Below are 20,560 nucleotides of genomic sequence, written 5' to 3' on the forward strand. Positions count from 1 at the left end.
ATTAGAAAGAAAATTCACAATACCTTAGGACTATGATAGGCCTCCATGGATGGGATTAGTAGTCCCCCATGAGAGATGATATTAAAAAAACAATCCCTTGGGATTCGAGGGGATTTACTGTTTTACCCTCTATTATCTTACTTAATTTACTTACTCTACTTGATTGGTATGATCTTTTCTAAAAAAGAATTTTTAATTTTATTTATTCCACATTTTTTTACTACACCATTCTTTCTATCAAAATAATTCAATATTTTAATAATTTTTAATATAAAAATATAATAGTATAACAATATTTATACTAAAAAAAATTATATTAAAAAAATGAAATAGTACCAAAAAAATATATATTTATGAAATATAATTTTTAATATTAAAATATAATTTTTTAGAAATTTGAATAGGAAAATAAAGTATAACATATAAATAAATTTGTTTTTATTTATAAAATTATAAAAATAATTTCCATTTTAATCATAATTTTATTTTTTCATTTTTAATATTTTTTTTTTTTATAAATTTGATAGGCATTTGGAAAATATTATAGGTCCCAAATTTTCTACCAAAAAAATAATCAAATGTCTCACATGAATGTGAAGTCCACAAAATATGAACCCCACACCTATGTGAGATATTTAATCATTTATTTAATAAAAAATTTGATATTTCTAACATTACCCTATTAATTTAGTGATTCACAAATCAACATGGCAAACAATGAAAAGAAATTGTCAACTCTATTTAATGCTCTAACCTGCTACAAACAAGCTTTGTGTACTTATACAAAAAAAAAAAAAAAAAAAATGTGAAATGGTCATCTCCACACCATACTTTGCCGCCAGTTCGTCTATCTTCTTCTGGAAGCTTATGGCCTTCTTTAAAACAAGTTTTTGGAGCTTTTGGTCTCTTTGTGAATCATTTTTCTTCCTTTCTTTTATGACACCTCTACCTTTCTGAACCATTTTTCTTCCTTTCTTTTATTACACATCTACTTCCCATTTCAGAGGAGTTAAAGCTGCAAATTCCATTTCAGAGAGAAGGATTTTAAAGCTTCTGCAACTACCTGCAAAAATTAAAAGGTATATTAGAAAAATCAAGCAAAGACATGTTTTATTTCTTTCTCTTACTTATTTCTTTCCCCTCAAGTTTAATAACACCAACGAAATACTGTTACTTTGATTTCACATAACTTTCATATAATAATCATAAAGGCTCTGTTTGTTTGAATTTTTGAAAATTTGTTTTATTTTTCAATTAATTTCACAAAATATTTAACACAAAAAATTTAATGTCATCCTCAAAAAATTAATTTCGTACCATAATCATAAAGGCTCTGTTACTCTATTTTTTTTTTGTACATACATATGCTCCTACAGGTATAAATAATGTCATCCTCAAAATCTACTGGCAAGGAAAAGCAGAAGGGAAAAGGAAAATCTGTAGTACTACGTCCAGCGAAACCTCAAGGAATTGAGTTTGATGATAAACCATTGTGGAATCATGTTAAGGTTCTTAGCATACCAGTAGGTGGGGGAGGAAATAGATGTTGGTCCTGCAACTATTGCAATAAGAAAGTAACAGGTTCATATTCAAAAGTTAAGGCTCATTTGCTGAAGATTCCTAACTGTGGAGTGGAAGCCTGTAAAGCTATAAAGGATGATGTTTTTGAAACACTCAAAAAGGAGCATGAAATGGCAGAAAAAAGAAGAGCTCAACAACATTTAAATGCAAGAAAAAAAACAGATTATGTATCTCTACCTGAAGGATCAGACTTGCTTCAAAACAAAAAAAGAAAGGGTTCAATTTCAGGACCTTTGGCAGCTGCATTTAATGTGGCAGAAAGAGACATTGCTGATAAACAAGCTGCTCGTATGTTCTATGCCTCTGCTCTGTCATTCAATTTAGCAAGGTGTCCTTATTTTAGAAAATATTCACAGACCTTGGCAAATAGCAAACTATCTGGTTATTCTCCCCCAACATATGATAGGTTGAGGACAACATTACTTGCACAAGAAAAGGCACATGTAAATAGAAAGCTTCAACCCATAAAAGACTCATGGAAAAAGAAAGGAGTATCCATATGTTCTGATGGATGGTCAGACAGACAGAAGAGGCCGCTTATAAACATAATGGCAGCATCTGTTGGTGGAGCAATGTTTGTGAAAGCAATTGATGCAAGTGGAAATATAAAAGATGCAGATTATGTTGCAAACATATTTCTATCAGTGATTGAAGAAATTGGGAAGGAGAATATTGTTCAAATTGTTACAGATAATGGATCTAATTTTAAGGCTGCTGGGTTGACAATTGAAAATAAGTATCCTCACATTTTCTGGACACCATGTGTAGTGCATAGTCTGAATTTGGCATTAAAGAGTATGTGTGAACCCCCCCAAAATTCATCTCAACATTCTGCATGTAAATGGATAGCCAACTTGGTCACTGATCTTCATAATATAAGAAATTTCATAGTGAATCATAGCTTGCCAAATGCCATTTTCAAAAGTTACTCAAATTTGGAATTACTAAGGGTTGCAGAAACAAGGTTTGCATCACACATTGTCATGGCTAAACGTTTGAAGGAAGTAAAGCCAGCATTAGAGAAGATGGTGATGGATGCAGGATGGAAGATTTATAGAGGAGATGGAAAGAATCCAGTGGATGCTAAAGCTCGTGAGGTGAAGCAACTCATAGTAAATGATGTTTGGTGGGATGACTTGGATTACCTTTTGAGTTTTACAGAGCCTATTGTTGACATGCTAAGGGCTGCAGACACTGATGCTCCTGTGTTACATTGTATATATGATATGTGGGACACTATGATAGAAAATGTGAAAGCAATTATATTTGAGCATGAAGACAAAGATCATCTCATAGGACAATCGGATTTTTTTGACAAGATTCATGAAATTTTAGAAGCTAGATGGACCAAAAGCAACACACCTCTACATTGCATAGCTCATTCCTTGGTCCCTAAGTATTATCATGAGTCTTGGCTTCAAGGTGGAAGTAATGGCATTCAGCGATTGGCCCCGCATGAAGATGAAGAAGTGTCTACTAATAGGAGCAAGTGTTTTGAGCGACTGTTTCAAAAAAATACAACTCATCTACGAAATGTTTATGTTGAATATGGTGCTTTTTCAAGTGGATCAGGCTATTTCAATCAGCCACATGTTATTGAAGCAAGAATGTATGAGGAGCCAATTTCTTGGTGGGCTAATCATGGTGCTTCAACACCATTGTTGCAAGGGTTAGCATTTAAGTTGCTGTCACAACCAGCTTCTTCATCATGTTGTGAGAGAAATTGGAGCACCTATGGTCATATTCATAGTATCAAAAGAAATAGGTTGGCAAGTAGTAGAGCTGAAGATTTGGTCTTTGTGCATTGCAACATAAGGATGTTATCAAGAAAGAAAAAAGAGTACAAGGAAGGGCCTTCAAAGTATTGGGATTTATGTAAGTTTTCTAATTCATTAATCTTGTTCTGTTTCTTCTACTAATTAAACTTAAACACTGTTTTTATTTTTTGGATTAGTTATAGACTTTTGCATGATTGTAGGTGGAGATAGGTTTGACATTGATGGACCTCCAATTGAGTTTGCAGAACTTTCCATCAATGAGCCTGAGTTGGAGCTTGTGACTTTTGATGATGTAATGGAGGATGTTCAGCCTGATGATGTTGGTCATGGTGAAGACTTAGATGCTTAACTTTTGGACTAGCTTCATTTGATCTTTTGCATTTTCATATATTGATGTTTATGTTTATGTAAAAGACTATAATCTGTTTTCTTCTCTCTTTTTTTTTAAATTTTTTGACATTTTGTGCTGTGGTGGAGATGATCAGTCAACTAGGAATAGTTGACTTGACATACAAAACTTATATTTTTGTAAATCTAAATTTGATCATCTCAATCAACTTGAAGGTAGTTTTTTTTTTTGTCATAATGTTTATATTTGTATGCAAAGGAGGTTTTATTTATGGGACACAATCAGAGATATTTGTGGGAATTATGTTGTGAATCAATGTGTTGGTATAGTTGCTAACAGGTTTAAGGCTAAAGCATTGAAGAGCTTAGAAGCTGGATATCATTGGATGATCAATCTTCACTGTCAGTTTCAAGGATTCAATATCAATAGTTTGATTAAGGATTTTACTAAGGAGCTTTGACATCATTCACAATTTGAATTTCTAATATGCTATGCTGTAATTATAATGATATAGAATATTATAGGTGTGCTCAAAGTCATACACATTTTAAACTTGATCAAGTAAGCATCCATATCTTTTCCTTGTCTTTTTTTGCTTTAATTTATATTTTATACACAATGACTTTTTTATTTATTGCCTACAAACTGATGGTGATAATTATGCAGCTAAAATGGTGAAAGAACATGTGAATTGTGGGAGGTTGGAACTTGGAAGCACTAATCAATCAGGTATGTGCCTAGGTCCTACATTTATTTCATAATAAATTACTTTTGTTTTTCTTCAATGTATTTTTTTAGACTTTAACAATCTGGTTATTGATCATCATGATGCATAGATTATGTAGTTAGTTAGTACAATATAAAAATTCTACTAATATTTTATGTGCCGTGTCCCCGTATCCGTATCTACTTTTTGGACACTTTTTAGCCGAGTCCCCGTATCCTTATTTTCACGAATAGGCGAATCTGACACCTAGACACATACCCGTATCCGACACCCGCACCCGCGTCCGTGTAACTTAGCCTGGAATCCAAAGCAAAATTGAAGCCAATCAAATAAATCCAAGTACACCACGCGTTTTTAGAAACCTTCCAAGAAAGGTAAACCATGAACATTGAGAACAACAAAGACTGCAGCTTTAATCTGTAGCAATTTATTTATCATAAAACTCATTCGATTCTATAAAGTTTGGGTGTGCTGCAGAGAACATGCTGATATCTCTTGGCACAGTAAGTAGGCCTCAAATTTGTGCCACTTAACATCATAATACTCTTAGGCCATGTTTGTTTGGATGGACATGAGCTTGGGATTGGACTAATAGTCCAATAAAATTATTAATCCAATGTTTGGTTAAACAATTGAAGTAGGGACTAATTATTTTAAACTTGATTATTAGTTAAGATAGGATATATAATCCAACGAATTCGTAATCTTAGGACTATTAGTCATGGGAATGCTAATCCAGTCCGCCCAAACAAACATGGCCTTAGGGCATGTTTGATTGGATGGATTAGAGTATGGGATTGGGATTATTAATCCGTGGGCCCAATTATCCTATGTTTGTTTTAACACTTTGGTTTAGGATTATTAATCCAATGGATAATTAATCCAACAAATTTGTAGGATTATTAGTAATGGGGTAGGGGTGGGATTATTAATCCAATGGATATTAATCCAATTGGATAGTGAATACCACACTAATTTAATAGAATTATTAATACTTCACTATTAATCTTGTGAATCAAACATGACCTAGGATTACAAGATTAATAAAATTACTGGTCATGTTTGATTCACAAGATTAATAGTGAAGTATTAATAATTCTATTAAATTAGTGTGGTATTCACTATCCAATTGGATTAATATCCATTGGATTAATAATCCCACCCCTACCCCATTACTAATAATCCTACAAATTTGTTGGATTAATTATCCATTGGATTAATAATCCTAAACCAAAGTGTTAAAACAAACATAGGATAATTGGGCCCACGGATTAATAATCCCAATCCCATACTCTAATCCACCCAATCAAACATAGCAATGAGGGGCTTAATTACTTAAGCGTAGCTAACACTATTGTAATAACTTAAGGGACTTAAAATGAATATTTTTTTCTGCACAACATCAGACCTCAGCGAGTTGCGTTATTGCATGATGAACACCTCCTTGATCAAGTGGAAGAATATTATATGGCACAAATAATTCAGATTTTGCGCTATCCTTATCGGCAAGGGCCTATTAAGTATATGAAAAGTAAAAATAAATTAATTTAATCCTATGAGAAATCTGCTAAATAATGAAAAGAATAAGGAAGGATGAATAATTAAAATATATATCATAAACAAATAATAAAAACAAAAATGGAAAAAGAAGATACCTGCAAACAAGCTGCTTTGTTAACTGTACATAATACTTCAAACAGAGCGAAAGGAATCGTACGTGCCTTATTCTCTCTGTCAAGATATAACTTGAGAGTTTTCATTTTTTCAACTAACAGAAACTAAAAATATCCCATAAACTTCTGATCAAAAGAAGCACAACATAATTCCTATAAGAGCAGAAACAATTACCTATTTTCAAGATTACAGTCTTCGACATGTTTGATAATGTATTCCTTGTACATGCGATAAACACGCCTGAGTTCACGTATGTCACTCTTTTCCTTCCTTTTTCTAATAGTAAATTCTTCATCTTATGATAACCAAAGCAGAAGAAAAGCAAGAATTTGAGAATATAGGAGACTAATTGGAAAGAATCTGGAAAAGAAAAGAAAGAAATCTAAAAGAAATCTCAGCTATTATAAGCATGGAATTCGAAATTCCACAGACAGACAAATTTATATACCCTTGGAACGTATTGCCAAACATTTTATTCTTGATAAACAGAATCAAAACAAACCAAAAACACACAGAGAGAGAGAGAGAGAGAGAGAGAGAGAGAGAGATATTAAGAAAATGAGTTAGTTTTGATAAGAGAGGCAGAACATATCTGATATAGTGATTGTACAGAGCGAGGCAATAGATTAAGCTTGTGGCAAGTAGCAGCTCCAAAATCTTGTTCCATTTCTCTTTATGGAGACCAAACATGTGAAAGCTTACATGTGAAATAGAGTGGGTAAATGTTAAAAATTTCTCCATAACTGAATGACAATTAAACTACTAATGCCATGCTGTGATTTAAAATTTCAACCAGCATACAAACAGACATAAGGAACAAAGGAAAAACCAAAAATAAATAAATAATCTAAAAAACGAAAAATAAAAGTTCTGAATGTATCCAAATTCCAGAGTATAAGCTCAAGAACATAATTAAAGTTCAATACAAAGTTTTATTGAGATCAAACCAATACATATTCAAAGAGCCAATCAATCATCAGTGGTAGCGAAACTATCTAAGCTAGCAAGGAGGATTACTAGAGATTTATAATTGCATCATTTTGTTGAATGCTTTTAAAGAAAACTCATTCACATAAACAAATTAGCATGTACTTCAAATAAAAAGTGCTAATCATGTTGTTTAATTTGATGATGTCCAAAATATTAATTGAAAATTTATAAATAATATATATATTTTATATCATTTGACACAAAATATTATATGTTTAAAATATATATTGTATGATACATTTGTTATAAAAATAAAAATATTTTTAAAATTTTATTATTCATGTTTTGAATAATTCGGTTGTTCACTATTCATTTTTTGAAAAAATTGATGTGATTGTCTCTTTTGAGTAAAATTATATTATATCTTTTTGATATATATTGCACCGAATTCAAAATTATTTTGTATTTTTTTATATGTAGGACATACCCACATAATGAGTATCATGTGTAATTATTTTACATACTTTAAATATATTATGTAAATATATATTATAATATAAAGTTAGCAAAGCTAAGAATTGCATATTATAGAAAATATAAGTGGCATGGCGGAGTGGTACCGTATATTTTTTTACATCATTTAGTAGCAATACATTTAACATATAGTTTGAAATTAAATGTTGATAGTACATCTTCTATATAAATTAATTTTATAAAAAGGAAAATGTGGACTTTGCAAGCACATTATTTTTACAATGGTCAAAATCCACATGTTAGTAAGTTTGTTCAAATATCTAGTTACAATTTTGACAAAAGAAAAGGGTGCCCATGTTGTATTTATCGAAAACAAAATAAATACCTTTTATTCTATCAAGGAGCGTACCCACATAATCCATGACGTCAGTAAGGAGCGTCCTACCTTCAACGGATATATTTTTGTGTATAAATAGATTTGTTTTGTGTAGAGAAAAATCAAAAACTTGAAGAGAAAAAATCCGTATGCTCCAAAATTTTAAGTGTATTGTATTCTGCTCTTTCACTTTCAGATCTAAGTATAATATTTGTTTGTACACTTTCATATCTACTCTTTGTGAGAGAATTATTGTAAAAGAGGGTTGAGTACCTCTTATCCTTATTTATTATTTTGTGAAGGAATTTTGTAAGAGTGAGGAATTTATTGTTGAGTGAGGCTCAATAGATAAAAATAAGACCTGTGCAACATCCACGAGCTTGGTGAAGCCTTGGTGGTGTATAGATTCATTTTGATAGTAAATAAATTCTCAAGGAGGTTCCTTGGGGAGTGGACGTAGGCCCGACGTGCCAAACCACTATATATCTCAGTGTTTGATTTTTCTCTTCCTATCTCTCTTACTTTTATATTGATAATTATTGTTCTTTTTTTTTTTGGTTAAAATTCTGAATATTGTGTTTATTATTTTTTAATATTGTAAAATTTTTTAATAACCCAATTCACCCCCCCTCTTAGGTTGCCTACTTGGGACAACAATTGGTATCAGAGCTTAGACTCTAGGTTGAGTGACTTAACCGTCTTAGAATAGATCATGGAAACCCCTAGTTATTCCTTACTTGAGGGACAAGCATCCAATAGGCCACAACTGTTTAGCGGCACAAATTTTAGCTATTGAAAAACTAGGATAATCATACATGTTCAATCTAATGATTATGAATGCTGGAAAATTATTTGCAATGATCTAAAAATTTCTACCAAAACTGTAGATGGCCTTAAGGTACCAAAATCTGAAGATGAGTGAAATGAATAAGATACTAGAATGGCCCAAATAAATGTGAAAGCCACAAACATATTGTACTGTGCCTTAGATGCAAACGAGTTCAACAGAATTTTCACATGTAAAACCGCAAAACAAATTTGGGATAAGCTTATAGTAACTCATGACGGAACCGAACAAGTTAAAGAATCTAGAGTCAATTTGCTAATCCATAATTATGAACTCTTTAAAATGAAGCCTGATGAAACCATTCCTCAAATATTTAGTCGCTTTATTGATATTATTAATAGTTTAATTTTTCTTGGCAAAATATATACTAATGCTGAAATTATAAGAAAGTGCTTAGATCATTGCCAAAAAGTTGGGAGACAAAAGTCATTGTCATTACCGAAGTCAAGGATTTATCAAAGCTAAGTCTAGATGAGTTAATAAGATCTCTCTTAACTCATGAGCTCATAATGCAAGAAGGAAATGAAGAGGAGGACAAAAACAAGAAGAAATTAATAGCCTTCAAGTCTACCTCAAAACATCAAGAGGATGAGGAAGATGATTCGGATGATGATGAGGAAATGGCATTCATCACTAGAAAGTTCAAAAGGTTTGTGAAAAAAAAACAAGGTATGCAAAAAAATTTCAGAAAAGACTTCAATAACAGGGATTTTCAAAGGGGAGAAAATCACAAAAAATTTAAAGTTACCTGCTACGAATGCAACAAACCTAGATACTACAAGTCAGAATGTTCGGAACTTAAGAAACAATTCACGAAGGATAAGAAGAAAGCCATGATTACAGCATAGGGAGAAGATAGCGATGAAAGCGACTCAGAAACCGAAGTTTGCAAAAATGAGGTTGCTAACCTATGCTTAATGGCAATTGGAAACGAAGATAAGGTAAATGATGAATTTTTTACGTTTGATGAATTACAACCAGTTTTTGATGAATTACATGCTGAATTTAAGAAACTTAGTTTGAAGAGTAATTGTCAAAAGAAGGTGATTTCGAGTTTATCAAAAGAAAATGAATCCTTAACTTCCAAGATAAATGCTTTAGAAAAAGAAGCCATGAAAATAAAAAAGGTAAATGAGATTTTAACTCGAAAAAAGTCATCAATTTCTGAGAAAAAATTAGTTGTATTGCAAAAAGAAAATGAGTCTTTAAAAAGGAGCAAATTGTTTTGAAAGAAAATATAGAAGACTTGAAAAATACTTTTTCAAAATTCACTCAAGGAAGAGAGACTTTAGATAAAATTCTTAAAAATCATAATCGTACTTTTGGTAGAGCTGGAATTGGATATAAACCTTTTTTAAAAGTAAAAATTGTCAAAAATTATTTTGTGTATGCATCTTCTAGTCACTCTCATCTCACATGTTATTTTTGTGATACAAAAGGTCATATGTCACCTTCATGTTCTGTTAAAAGAAATCATTTTGCTAAAATAAAAAAGATGTGGGTCCTTAAGGACATTTTAAGAGTGTCAAATTCTAATTTTTATGGACCCAATAAAATATGGGTACCAATAGAAAAATCTAATTTTTGTAGGTATATTTCAAGACAAAATCTAGTAACGATAGATGGTATCTCGACAGTGCATGTTTGAGGCTCATGACCGGAAATAAAGCTATGTTCGCCACACTCCAACCAAAGGATGGCGGATATGTGACTTTCGATGGTAATAGCAAGGGTAAAATCATTGGTGTAGGAAGTATTGGTAAAAATTCTTCTCCTATTCTTAAAAATATTTTACTTGTTGAAGGTTTAAAATATAACTTGCTTAGCATTAGTCAATTATGTGATAAAAGTTATAGAGTTATTTTTGAGAAAACTCATTGCACTATTGAGAACACCTTAGAAAACAAAACTCTATTTGTAAGTTATAGACATGAGAATGTATGTGTTTAATTTACATGATTTGTCTTCTCATTTTCATATTAAATGTTTATTTGCTATAAATGATAATGGTTAGTTTTGGCATAGAAGATTAAGACATGCTCATTTTGATTTAATTTCTAAACTTTCAAAAAATGAGTTAGTGATTAGTTTACCAAAAATTATTTTTGAAAAAGACAAACTTTTTTATGCATGTCAGTTTGGAAAATAAATTAGAATTTCTTTTAAATCCAAAAATATTGTTTCAACTACTAAACCGCTTCAACTCTTGCATATTGATTTATTCAGACCATCTAAAACATTAAGTTTAGAAGGAAAATCGTATGTTCTTGTTTGTGTTGATGATTATACTAGATATACATGGGTATTATTTTTAGCACACAAAAATGAAGTTTTTTTTATAATTTTTCAAAACTATATAAAAGAATTCAAAATGAAAAAAATCTTAATATTTATAGTAGTAGAAGTGATGGTAGAGAATTTGAAAATGATGATTTTATTATGTTTTATAATGACTTAGGAATAGATCATAATTTCTCAACCCCTAGAACTCCTCAACAAAATGGTGTGGTTGAAAGAAAAAATAGAACTCTTAAAGAAATGGCTCGTACTATGCTTTGTGAGAATAATTTGCCTAGATATTTTTGGATTGAAGCCGTTTTCACTGCATGTTATATTATAAACCATGCCATGATTAGACCTATTCTTAAGAAGCCCCTTATGAACTTTAGAAAGGTAGAAAGCCTAATATTATCCACTTGCACGCTTTTGGTTGTAAATGCTTTGTATTAAATAACAATAAAGATAACTTAGGAAAATTTGATGCTAAATCGGATGAAGATGTATTTCTTGGTTATTCAAATTTTAGTAAACTTATAGAATATTCAATAAAAGAACTTTACTTGTTGAAGAATTTGTACATGTTGCCTTTGATGAATCTAACAACGTTGTCTCCAAGGACCTTGTAAGTGATGACATTGCAGAAACACATCTAAGAATAGAGAGCATTTACATAACAAATGAAGAAAATCCATCTCCTAAACAAAAAGAAGAAATCACAACAAAAAATCTTCAAGAAGAATATGCTCGTCCAGAAAATGAGTCAAATCTACCAAATGAATGAAAGTTTGCTCATGGCCACTCTAAAGACCTTATCATAGATGATGTAGCGGAAGGTATAAAAACTCGTTCCTCTATTAGAAATGCTTGTGGTAACTTAGCATTTGTTTCACAAATTGAACCAAAATCGTTTTTAGAAACTAAAAGAGATGAAAATAGGATTTTAGCAATGCAAGAAGAATTAAATCAATTTGAAAGAAATGAAGTTTGGTTTTTTACCCCTCAGCCTAAGGATCATCCAGTTATTGATACAAAATGGATTTTTCGAAATAAAATGGATGAATGTGAAGTTGTTACTAGAAATAAAGCTAGATTGGTAGCCTAAGGCTATAATAAAAAAAAGGGCATTGATTTTGATGAAACTTTTGCACCGGTTGCTACACTTGAAGCTATTAGAATGTTACTTGCTTTTGCATGATTTAAAGATTTTAAATTATATCAAATGGATGTTAAAAGTGTTTCCTTAAATAGGTACATTTCCGAAGAAGTTTACGTTGAACAACCTCCCGATTTTGAAAATCATAAATACCCGGATCATATTTTTAAACTTTCAAAAGCCCTATATGGTTTAAAACAAGCTCCTAGAGCATGGTATGAAAGATTAAATAATCTTCTACTTGACAAAAGATTTTTCTAGAGGAAAAATTAATACAATATTTTTTTATAAAAACCAAAAAGGAGGATATACTAATTGTTCATATTTATGTTGATGATATTATTTTTGATGCTACTAATGAAAATTTGTGCAAAAAGTTTGCAAAAGATATGCAAGGTGAATTTGAAATGAGTATGATGGGGGAGTTAAATTACTTTCTTGGTTTACAAATTAAACAAACTAATGATGGAATCCATTTAAATCAAACGAAATATATCAAGGATCTATTCAAAAGGTTTGAAATGGAATCATCAAAGTCTGCAGCAACTCCAATGAGCATATCAATAAAAATCGACAAAAATGAACAAGGTAAACCTATTAATTAAAAAGAAATATTGAGGTATGATTGGTTCCTTACTCTATCTTACTGCAAGTAGACCCGATATAATATTTAGTGTTTGTATGTGTGCATGTTTTCAATTCGCACCGAAAGAGTCACACATCACCGCAGTCAAACGTATTTTCAGATATCTTGTTGGCACTCCAAATTTGGGATTATGGTATCCTAAGGGAACCACTTTTGAACTTTTTGGTTACTTGGATGTCGACTTTGCGGGATGTAAACTTGATTGAAAAAACACAAATGGTACTTGTCACTTTCTTGGACACTCACTCACTTCTTGGTTTTGCAAAAAATAAAACTCAGTGACTCTGTCAACTGCTGAAGAAAAATACATTGCCGCCACTGGGCGTTGTGCACAATTGCTTTGGATGAAACAACTTCACTATGATCATATTCCTATAAAATGTGATAAAACAAGTGCCATTAACCTTTCAAAAAATCTTATTCAGCACTCACGCACTAAACACATTGAAATAAGACATCATTTTCTAAGAGATCATGTAGTCAAATGTGACATTGAACTCGAATTTGTGTTTACAAATTGTCAATTAGCTGACATATTTACCAAGCCTCTTAATAAAGAACAATTTTTTTATGTTAGAACTAAATTTGGTATGATGAATACTCCTATATGATGTTTATTCTTTTAAATATAAATAAATTAATTAATTAAATTAAAATTTTAAATATATATATTATATATATATATTCTCTCTCTCTCTCGCTTTGATTCTCTATTTCTCTAGCTCTCTCTTTCTTCTTCTCATCCTTAGACACCATCTTCATCCTCACCATCGTCCACCACCAGCTCCACCATCCACAACATCATCCATCACTTTCATCACTACCAGCATCCACCCAAATCCCTTACCGATCTACCGAGATCCATCACTGTTCTCCATAAAATCTTCATCATCGATCTTCAACATCATTTTCGATTCCTCAAGTTTCATTACTGATCCACCAAGATCCATCACCGATCTACAAAAATTCATCCCCGATCTTCTTCATTATTTCCAATCATCAACATCGTTTTCGCTCAACATGTTAAAATTATTTTTGCACTGTGTTATATTTTTTATATGGTTGTGTGCGCTCCAAACTCTATTGGATTTAATAATAATTGCTTCTACCTTATCTGAAGAATTTTTTTTTATTTGTATTTTCTCTTTTTAGGCTAGTGTTCTTGGTGTAGTTGTTTTAGGCCGGATCTTAATGGCCCTTGGTATTATAAATTGGTAATTTATTTTTTACAATTTGTATAATTTTCTTTTGTGCATTAATTTAGGGGGAGATTCATATTATGTAATCTTTTGAGATTACATCAATGAAATAAAAATAAAAACATAAAAATACGAGTAATCTTACAAAGGTGTTTGTATATTCTGTGCATAATTTTAGGAGGCATATATATAATTTTTACTCTATCTGCATCAACAATTTTTTTGCAAAGACAGAATTTTTTTCGAAGAGAAATGCTTGCAATTTTATTTCAGAAGAAGAAAATATTACTCAATTACATGTAAGTTTTCAAAAGGCTTCACAAATTTTTTTCGTTTCATTTCTCTCAACAACTTTTCATGAGCCCCCTTTATATGCCTCTCTCTATTTTCAACTTCTGTGAGTCTTGGCATATAACTGTTGCATAATATTGCACCGTATTCTCCAACTGTGAATTTTTCCTTTCTAGCTCTCTCTTCACCTGACGAATACTAGTAATTGTTGTTTTAACAAGCACACCTTATCTCTCTATTGTTGATTTTCTTGTATTCATGCTTGTAGTCGTCGAACCATATTGGAAATTGCAGTCATTTCCTGTGTACTAAGAGCCATAGTGTTATTAATAGTATCGATATCATTCCGATTACCAACAACATTAAGACTCTTGTTTACAGGAATAACGTGTGACTGCACCATTGGTAACCTCTCATTTACTTGCATTACAGGCACCTCATACATGTCTAGAACCGTTGATGGCTAAGATAAGGAATGACATGATTATACGAAAAGGTAAAATAAATTTTCCTCTAACAACACGTAACTATTTCGTATCTCTGCCTATCCTCTTTGTCACTTTTTATACACTCCACCAATCCAATACTCAATGCATGTCTGATCAAATCTCTTGTTTGTCAACATTTCGGGCGCCAGAGATGCTCCAAAATCTCCACAATGATCTCGACAAGACCTAAGGACCATTGTTATATTTGTGGTATCTCAGATTATTTTATCAAATATATTTGTTTCCTATCTCCATATTTTATTTTGATGACGTCAAAGTAGGAGAAAAAAATATGATTTTGAATGGTTGTGCATGCATGTGCTTTAAATTATCAAATATCTTATGTTGCAAAATTATCAAATAACTTGTTGATTTTTTTTTTTTTGGTGTCAAATCCATACAAATATTGCCATCATCAAAAAGGGGGAGATTGTTAACCATGTTGTTTATTTTTGGTGATGTCTAAAATATTAATTGAAAATTTCTAAATAATATACATATTTTATATCATTTGACACAAAATATTATCTGTTTAAAATATATATTATATTATACATTTGTTATAAAAATAAAATTATTTTGAAAATTTTACTATTCCTGTTTTGAATAATTCGGTTGATCACTATTCATCTTTGGACAAATTTGATGTGACTGTCTCTTTTGAGTAAAATTATATTATATCTTTTTGATACATATCGCACCGAATTCAAAATTATTTTGCTTCTTTTTGTATGTAGGACATACCCACATAATGAGTATCATGTGCAATTATTTTACATACTTTAAATATATTATGTAAATATATATTATAATATAAAGTTAGCAAAGCTGGGAATTGCATCTTATATAAAATATAAATGGCATGGCGAAGCGGTGCTGTATATTTTTTTACATCCTTTGCTTATATATATATATATATATATGTTAATATAATATAAAAATAAAAGGTTGAAAAGTTGCAACACATTTCACATGTTGTAGTTTGAAATTGAGATGTTGAAGCTACATCTTCTATATAAATTAATTTTATAAAAAGGAAAATGTAGACTTTCCAGGCACATTATTTTTACCTCAATTCTTTATATATATATATATATATACATAAATATATACAATGGTCAAAATCCACATGTTAGTAAGTCTGGTCAAATATCTAGCCACAATTTTTGACAAAAGAAAAAGGTACCACGCGTTGTATTTATTGAAAATAAAATAGATGTCTTTTGTTCTGTCAAGGAGCGTGCCCACGTAATCCATGACGTCAGCAAAGAGCATCCCACCTGCAATGGGTATATTTTTGTGTATAAATAGAAGTGTTTTGTATAGAGAAAAATTAATAACTTGAAGAGAGAAAATATGTGTGCTTCAAAATTTTGAGTGTATTGTATTCTACTCTTTCACTTTCAGATCTAAGTGTAATATTTGTTTTTACACTTTCACATCTACTCTTTGTGAGAGAATTATTGTAAAAGATGGTTGAGTACCTCTTATCCTTATTTATTATTTTGTGAAGCAATTTCGTAAGAGTGGGGAATTTATTGTTAAGTGAGACTCAATAGATAAAAATAAGACCTGTGCAAAATCCACAGGCTTGGTGAAACCTTAGTGGTGTATTGATTCATTTTGATAGTAAAGAAATTCTCAAGATGGTTCCTTGGGGAGTGGACGTAGGCCCGACGTGCCGAACCACTATAAATGTGTTTGATTTTTTGTTCCTATTTCTCTTACTTTTATATTGATAATTATTGTTCTTTGTTTTTTCTTTGGTTAAAATTCTAAACATTGTATTTATTATTTTTTAATATTGTAAAAAATTTTAATAACCCAATTCACCTCCTCTTTTAAGTTGCCTACCTAAGACAACAAAAAGAAAATCTTAAAATGTTATTCAACCCCATAAATCAAATCCAACCCTGATAAGTGACCCATTCCCACTACTTTTTACTCATCCAAACACTAGATAAATAGGCCCTTAGGACAAGTAGTCCTAACCCCCTTCCCTCTACCCTCTTATCATTGTAACAAATGAGTCCTTATTCATATCAAATTTGTAGTGTTACACAGCCGTATTATTTTAACTAAAATATTAACATATACAATTTCTCGCAAGTCAAGAGCTAATTGAACTAAAAAGAAAAGATTAATTCATTCCTATAGTTAGGCATATATATATATATATTATTATTAGGAAATGGGAATGTGATTCTCTCTATAGATTTTAGTGTAAAAAAATTGCATAATGCAAGTAATATGAATAAAACATTAGACAACAAAGAGCAGGCAAAGCTACAATATATGATTTGAACTATAAGTTACCTACATATGCTATGATGAAGCTTATCTTGTCAATCAATGAAATTATTGTATCTTGCTTCATAAAAAATTATACCTTGTAAAACAGCATGAACACCATGAGGGCCAATCAAAGATGTCTGCATAGCAAAACTAATAGTGATGATAATAACAACAAATAGTGGTAGGTATTAATTAATTAATAAATGGAGCGATAAGCAATTTTCATGAATCATCTTTTAGCAAATAAAAACCTAAAAAAGAGGAAACATAGAGAGTGAAAGAAAAACACATAAATCTTCTTAGCTACCTATTTGTAGAACGAACAAGCAAAACTATTTAAATAAAATACAGTTACAGATCAAAACCATTGAAGCCGATTACCTGAGAGAACTAAAACAAATAAAAGAGCTATAGATCCCATACTTGAGAAAAACAGAAACATAGGTCGAAATCAAAATCATCCAAAACATGCTTGAGTCAGACCAATAAAAGAGACGAGCACCTAGATCAACAATGGAAAGCAAAACCCTAAGCAAGCGTTTCAGTTAATCGAGTGAAATCAAACTAATATAATGGAAATCAAAACAGATCCAGATTGCTACTATGCAGTCATGAAAATCTCTGAATCTCGAGTGAACTTAGCTAGTATAGATTGAAAAGCCCTTTCAAAGAGATCTAGAACCCTAACTCAATGAAGAACGAACCCTAGATAAATGCAAATCAAGGGAGATTGAACAATCTCGAAGAAAATTAGTCAAATCAAGAGAGATCGAACAATATCGAAGAGAGATTGAACAATCTCGAAAAAAATTAGTCAAATCGAGTGCACAAAACAAGATTTCGAAATAAAAAAAAAAAATCAAAAAAAATTAAGATAGAAGGTCTAAGGTTTTGATCTACAGTAGACTTACTTGAAATCTTTATCATCAGTTGCTTTGTCAACGTCTCTAGAGAGAGCTTCCTTCGTGCCATTTTAGAGAGAGAATAATATTGGAGAAGGAGAGAGAGTGACGAGTCTGTGATGTTTGAAAAAAAAGCGATAGTTTTCGTTTGGGGACAAAAAGCCCCAGGTTTTTTGGCTAAAATAGTCACAAAAAAATAAAATATTTTTTTTAATTTAATAAGACAAAATGTTACATCTAATCCATAATTATTATAATTTTTCTCTCACAAAAGTTAAAAAAATCAAAAAATCCATTCCAAACTATATTTTTTAACCCTAGACTAAAATAATCAGAAAAGCCAAAAAATCAATTTTCTTTCCAAACGAACCCATATTCTATTAGGTTGGAGGGACAGGTTTTTTTTTTTTTTTTAAACTCATTAATTAATTGGTAGAGTTAAGTAACAGCGAAGCAACGTGTCTTGGAAAACGATAAATAAAAACGTTTTCAAAAAACGTTACTTTCTAAGCACCGTGACAACCAATTTTTCTTGTAGTGGCAAGTCATAATTCTTAGGTCCGCAATTACATTAGAGATATTATTTGATAAGATGTTGGCTTAAGCATCGAAGCCTGAAGGAGCCTTAGTCAACATCACATCAATACCACATTTTATCATTTTGTATGTCATCAGTTTGTATACTTCTTGTGCATAATTTGTCATCTAATTCTCGTATCTGAATTTTGACTCTTCAAAATGAAAAAGAGAAAAAAAAAAAAACCTGAAAAAAAAATGTCATGTCAATTACAATTCACATGAGTTTGTCCTAAAAAATTAAATTGAAAGGAACATTTATTAATTATAATATTAAAAATATTTTACATAAATTTTTACGATTGACTTTAAGAAATATTAAAAAAAATTAATCCGTGTGTTTGGTTTAAGTTTTTTAAATTAATTTTTTTGAAAATTGATTTTTTTTTTCTTTTTTTTTTCTTTTTAGTGAATATTTTTAAAATTTTAAGTATTTTTTTACTTTTTCAGATGCATCTTACTTAGATGTATCTAAAAAAAATAAAATATTTGTAAAAAAATATTTTAAAAAATTAATAAATACATAAAAATATGAAAAATGTACTTTTTTTATATATATTTTTTATACTTTTGATATTTAGTGAATTTTTTTAAAAATTTTTTATAAAAATTATAATTTTTAAGTGTATAAATTTCTTGGAAAGTGCTTAACCAAAAAATTGAAAAGAATGAACCTTTGGTTCTGGGAATCTATTGTTTTCCTTTCCTCTTTGGTGGGCTTGGAATCTTCGGCCATGATTTTTTTGAGATCCACTTAGGACATACGACGGGTTGGTGTTATTTTTTATAAGAATAATTAGCCTATCACCTGTGCTATGTACGGAATTAAATTAAAAAAAAAATATTCATAGTTATGTCAAACATATTTTTAAATTGTTAGCATAAAATATATGTAATTTTAAAAGAAAATATTGACATTGCATAATTAAAGTAATAAAAATAAGAATTTATTACATTTGTTCGAAATTCACTGAATAAGTAAAACAAAAAATAACTAAAATCTAAATTGTTGTGCGCAAAAGCATTCCTGCATTGTCAACATGATAGTTAGTATTATAATTAATGAACAACACATATATTATGTATTTATAAAATGTTATAAAGTAAAAATGCTATACTTACATTTTTTTTTTACTTTCTGAAAGATATAGACATTCTTCAGACCAATCTATAATTATAATTTTCTTTTCATCAAAATACAATCTAATCATCATCAATAATTGGTACATTATGTGACCCTAATGAGTACAATCCATTTTGTTTTTCAAAAAATACAGTGAGTTAAAAATCAAATCACAAATTAAATGAATTGATAGTTAAAAAAACACAATAATTTTTTTTCAAAAAACACAGTAAGTTAAAAAAATCAATTACAATTTTTTTTTTCAAAATACAATCTAATCATTAACAATAATTGGTACTTTAAAAATCAAATAAAAAAAATCAAATCACAAATATTTTTATTCTATCTAACTACAATAATATTTTTTTCATAAATAATTGTAAAAAAAAATCATTAAAACAATAAATAAAAGTTTAAATCACATTAAAATAAAGAACCATTGAACAAATTATAATCACATCACATTTTTTTCATAGTAAAAAAAATAAATAAATGAAAAAAAGAACCATTGACTAACTACAATCACATTAAAAAAAAAAAATCATTGAACTAACTACAATCACATTTTTTTCTTTGTGAGTGCTTTATATTTATCTAATTTCAATCATATTAAAAATAAAAATAAAATAGTAAATAAAAAGATTCAATAACATTAAAAAAAACATTGAACTAACAACAACAATCACATTAAAAAAAAGAGCCATTGAACAAATTACAATCATATCACATTTTTTCCCTAATAAAATAAATAAATGAAAAAAAAGAACTATTAAACTAATTACAATCACATTAAAAAAAAAAAGAATCATTCAACTAATTATAATCACATTTTTCTCTTTGTGGGGGTTTATATTTATTTAACTTCAATCAT

General features: G+C 30.0%; 1 protein-coding gene and 1 long non-coding RNA gene across 2 annotated transcripts; one reads left to right on the forward strand and one right to left on the reverse strand.

Moving 5' to 3' along the window:
• The first annotated feature begins 680 nt into the window (after positions 1-680).
• Positions 681-4,570, forward strand: LOC145804629 (uncharacterized). Its single transcript, XM_082899220.1, has 2 exons — positions 681-3,456; positions 3,560-4,570. The coding sequence occupies exons 1-2, from the start codon at positions 1,386-1,388 to the stop codon at positions 3,706-3,708; spliced, it is 2,220 nt and encodes a 739-aa protein (XP_082755346.1). The 5' UTR covers positions 681-1,385; the 3' UTR covers positions 3,709-4,570.
• Positions 4,571-15,774: 11,204 nt separating this feature from the next.
• Positions 15,775-18,125, reverse strand: LOC145804213 (uncharacterized). Its single transcript, XR_014345840.1, has 3 exons — positions 18,000-18,125; positions 17,183-17,225; positions 15,775-16,073 (listed from the first exon to the last, which is right to left on the reverse strand). It is a non-coding gene; the product is annotated as an uncharacterized LOC145804213 (long non-coding RNA).
• Between the last annotated feature and the right edge of the window lie 2,435 nt (positions 18,126-20,560).

The sequence above is a fragment of the Camellia sinensis genome, chromosome 12, assembly GCF_055761805.1.
Source record: "Camellia sinensis isolate YWXY chromosome 12, ASM5576180v1, whole genome shotgun sequence".
NCBI classification, from domain to species: domain Eukaryota; kingdom Viridiplantae; phylum Streptophyta; class Magnoliopsida; order Ericales; family Theaceae; genus Camellia; species Camellia sinensis.

Bases quoted from the DNA above. Each gene is read 5' to 3' on its own strand.
- LOC145804629 (XM_082899220.1), top strand. From the start codon at position 1,386: ATGTCATCCTCAAAATCTACTGGCAAGGAAAAGCAGAAGGGAAAAGGA. The intron at 3,457-3,559 runs GTAAGTTTTCTA...GCATGATTGTAG, and splicing joins TTCAAAGTATTGGGATTTAT to GTGGAGATAGGTTTGACATT.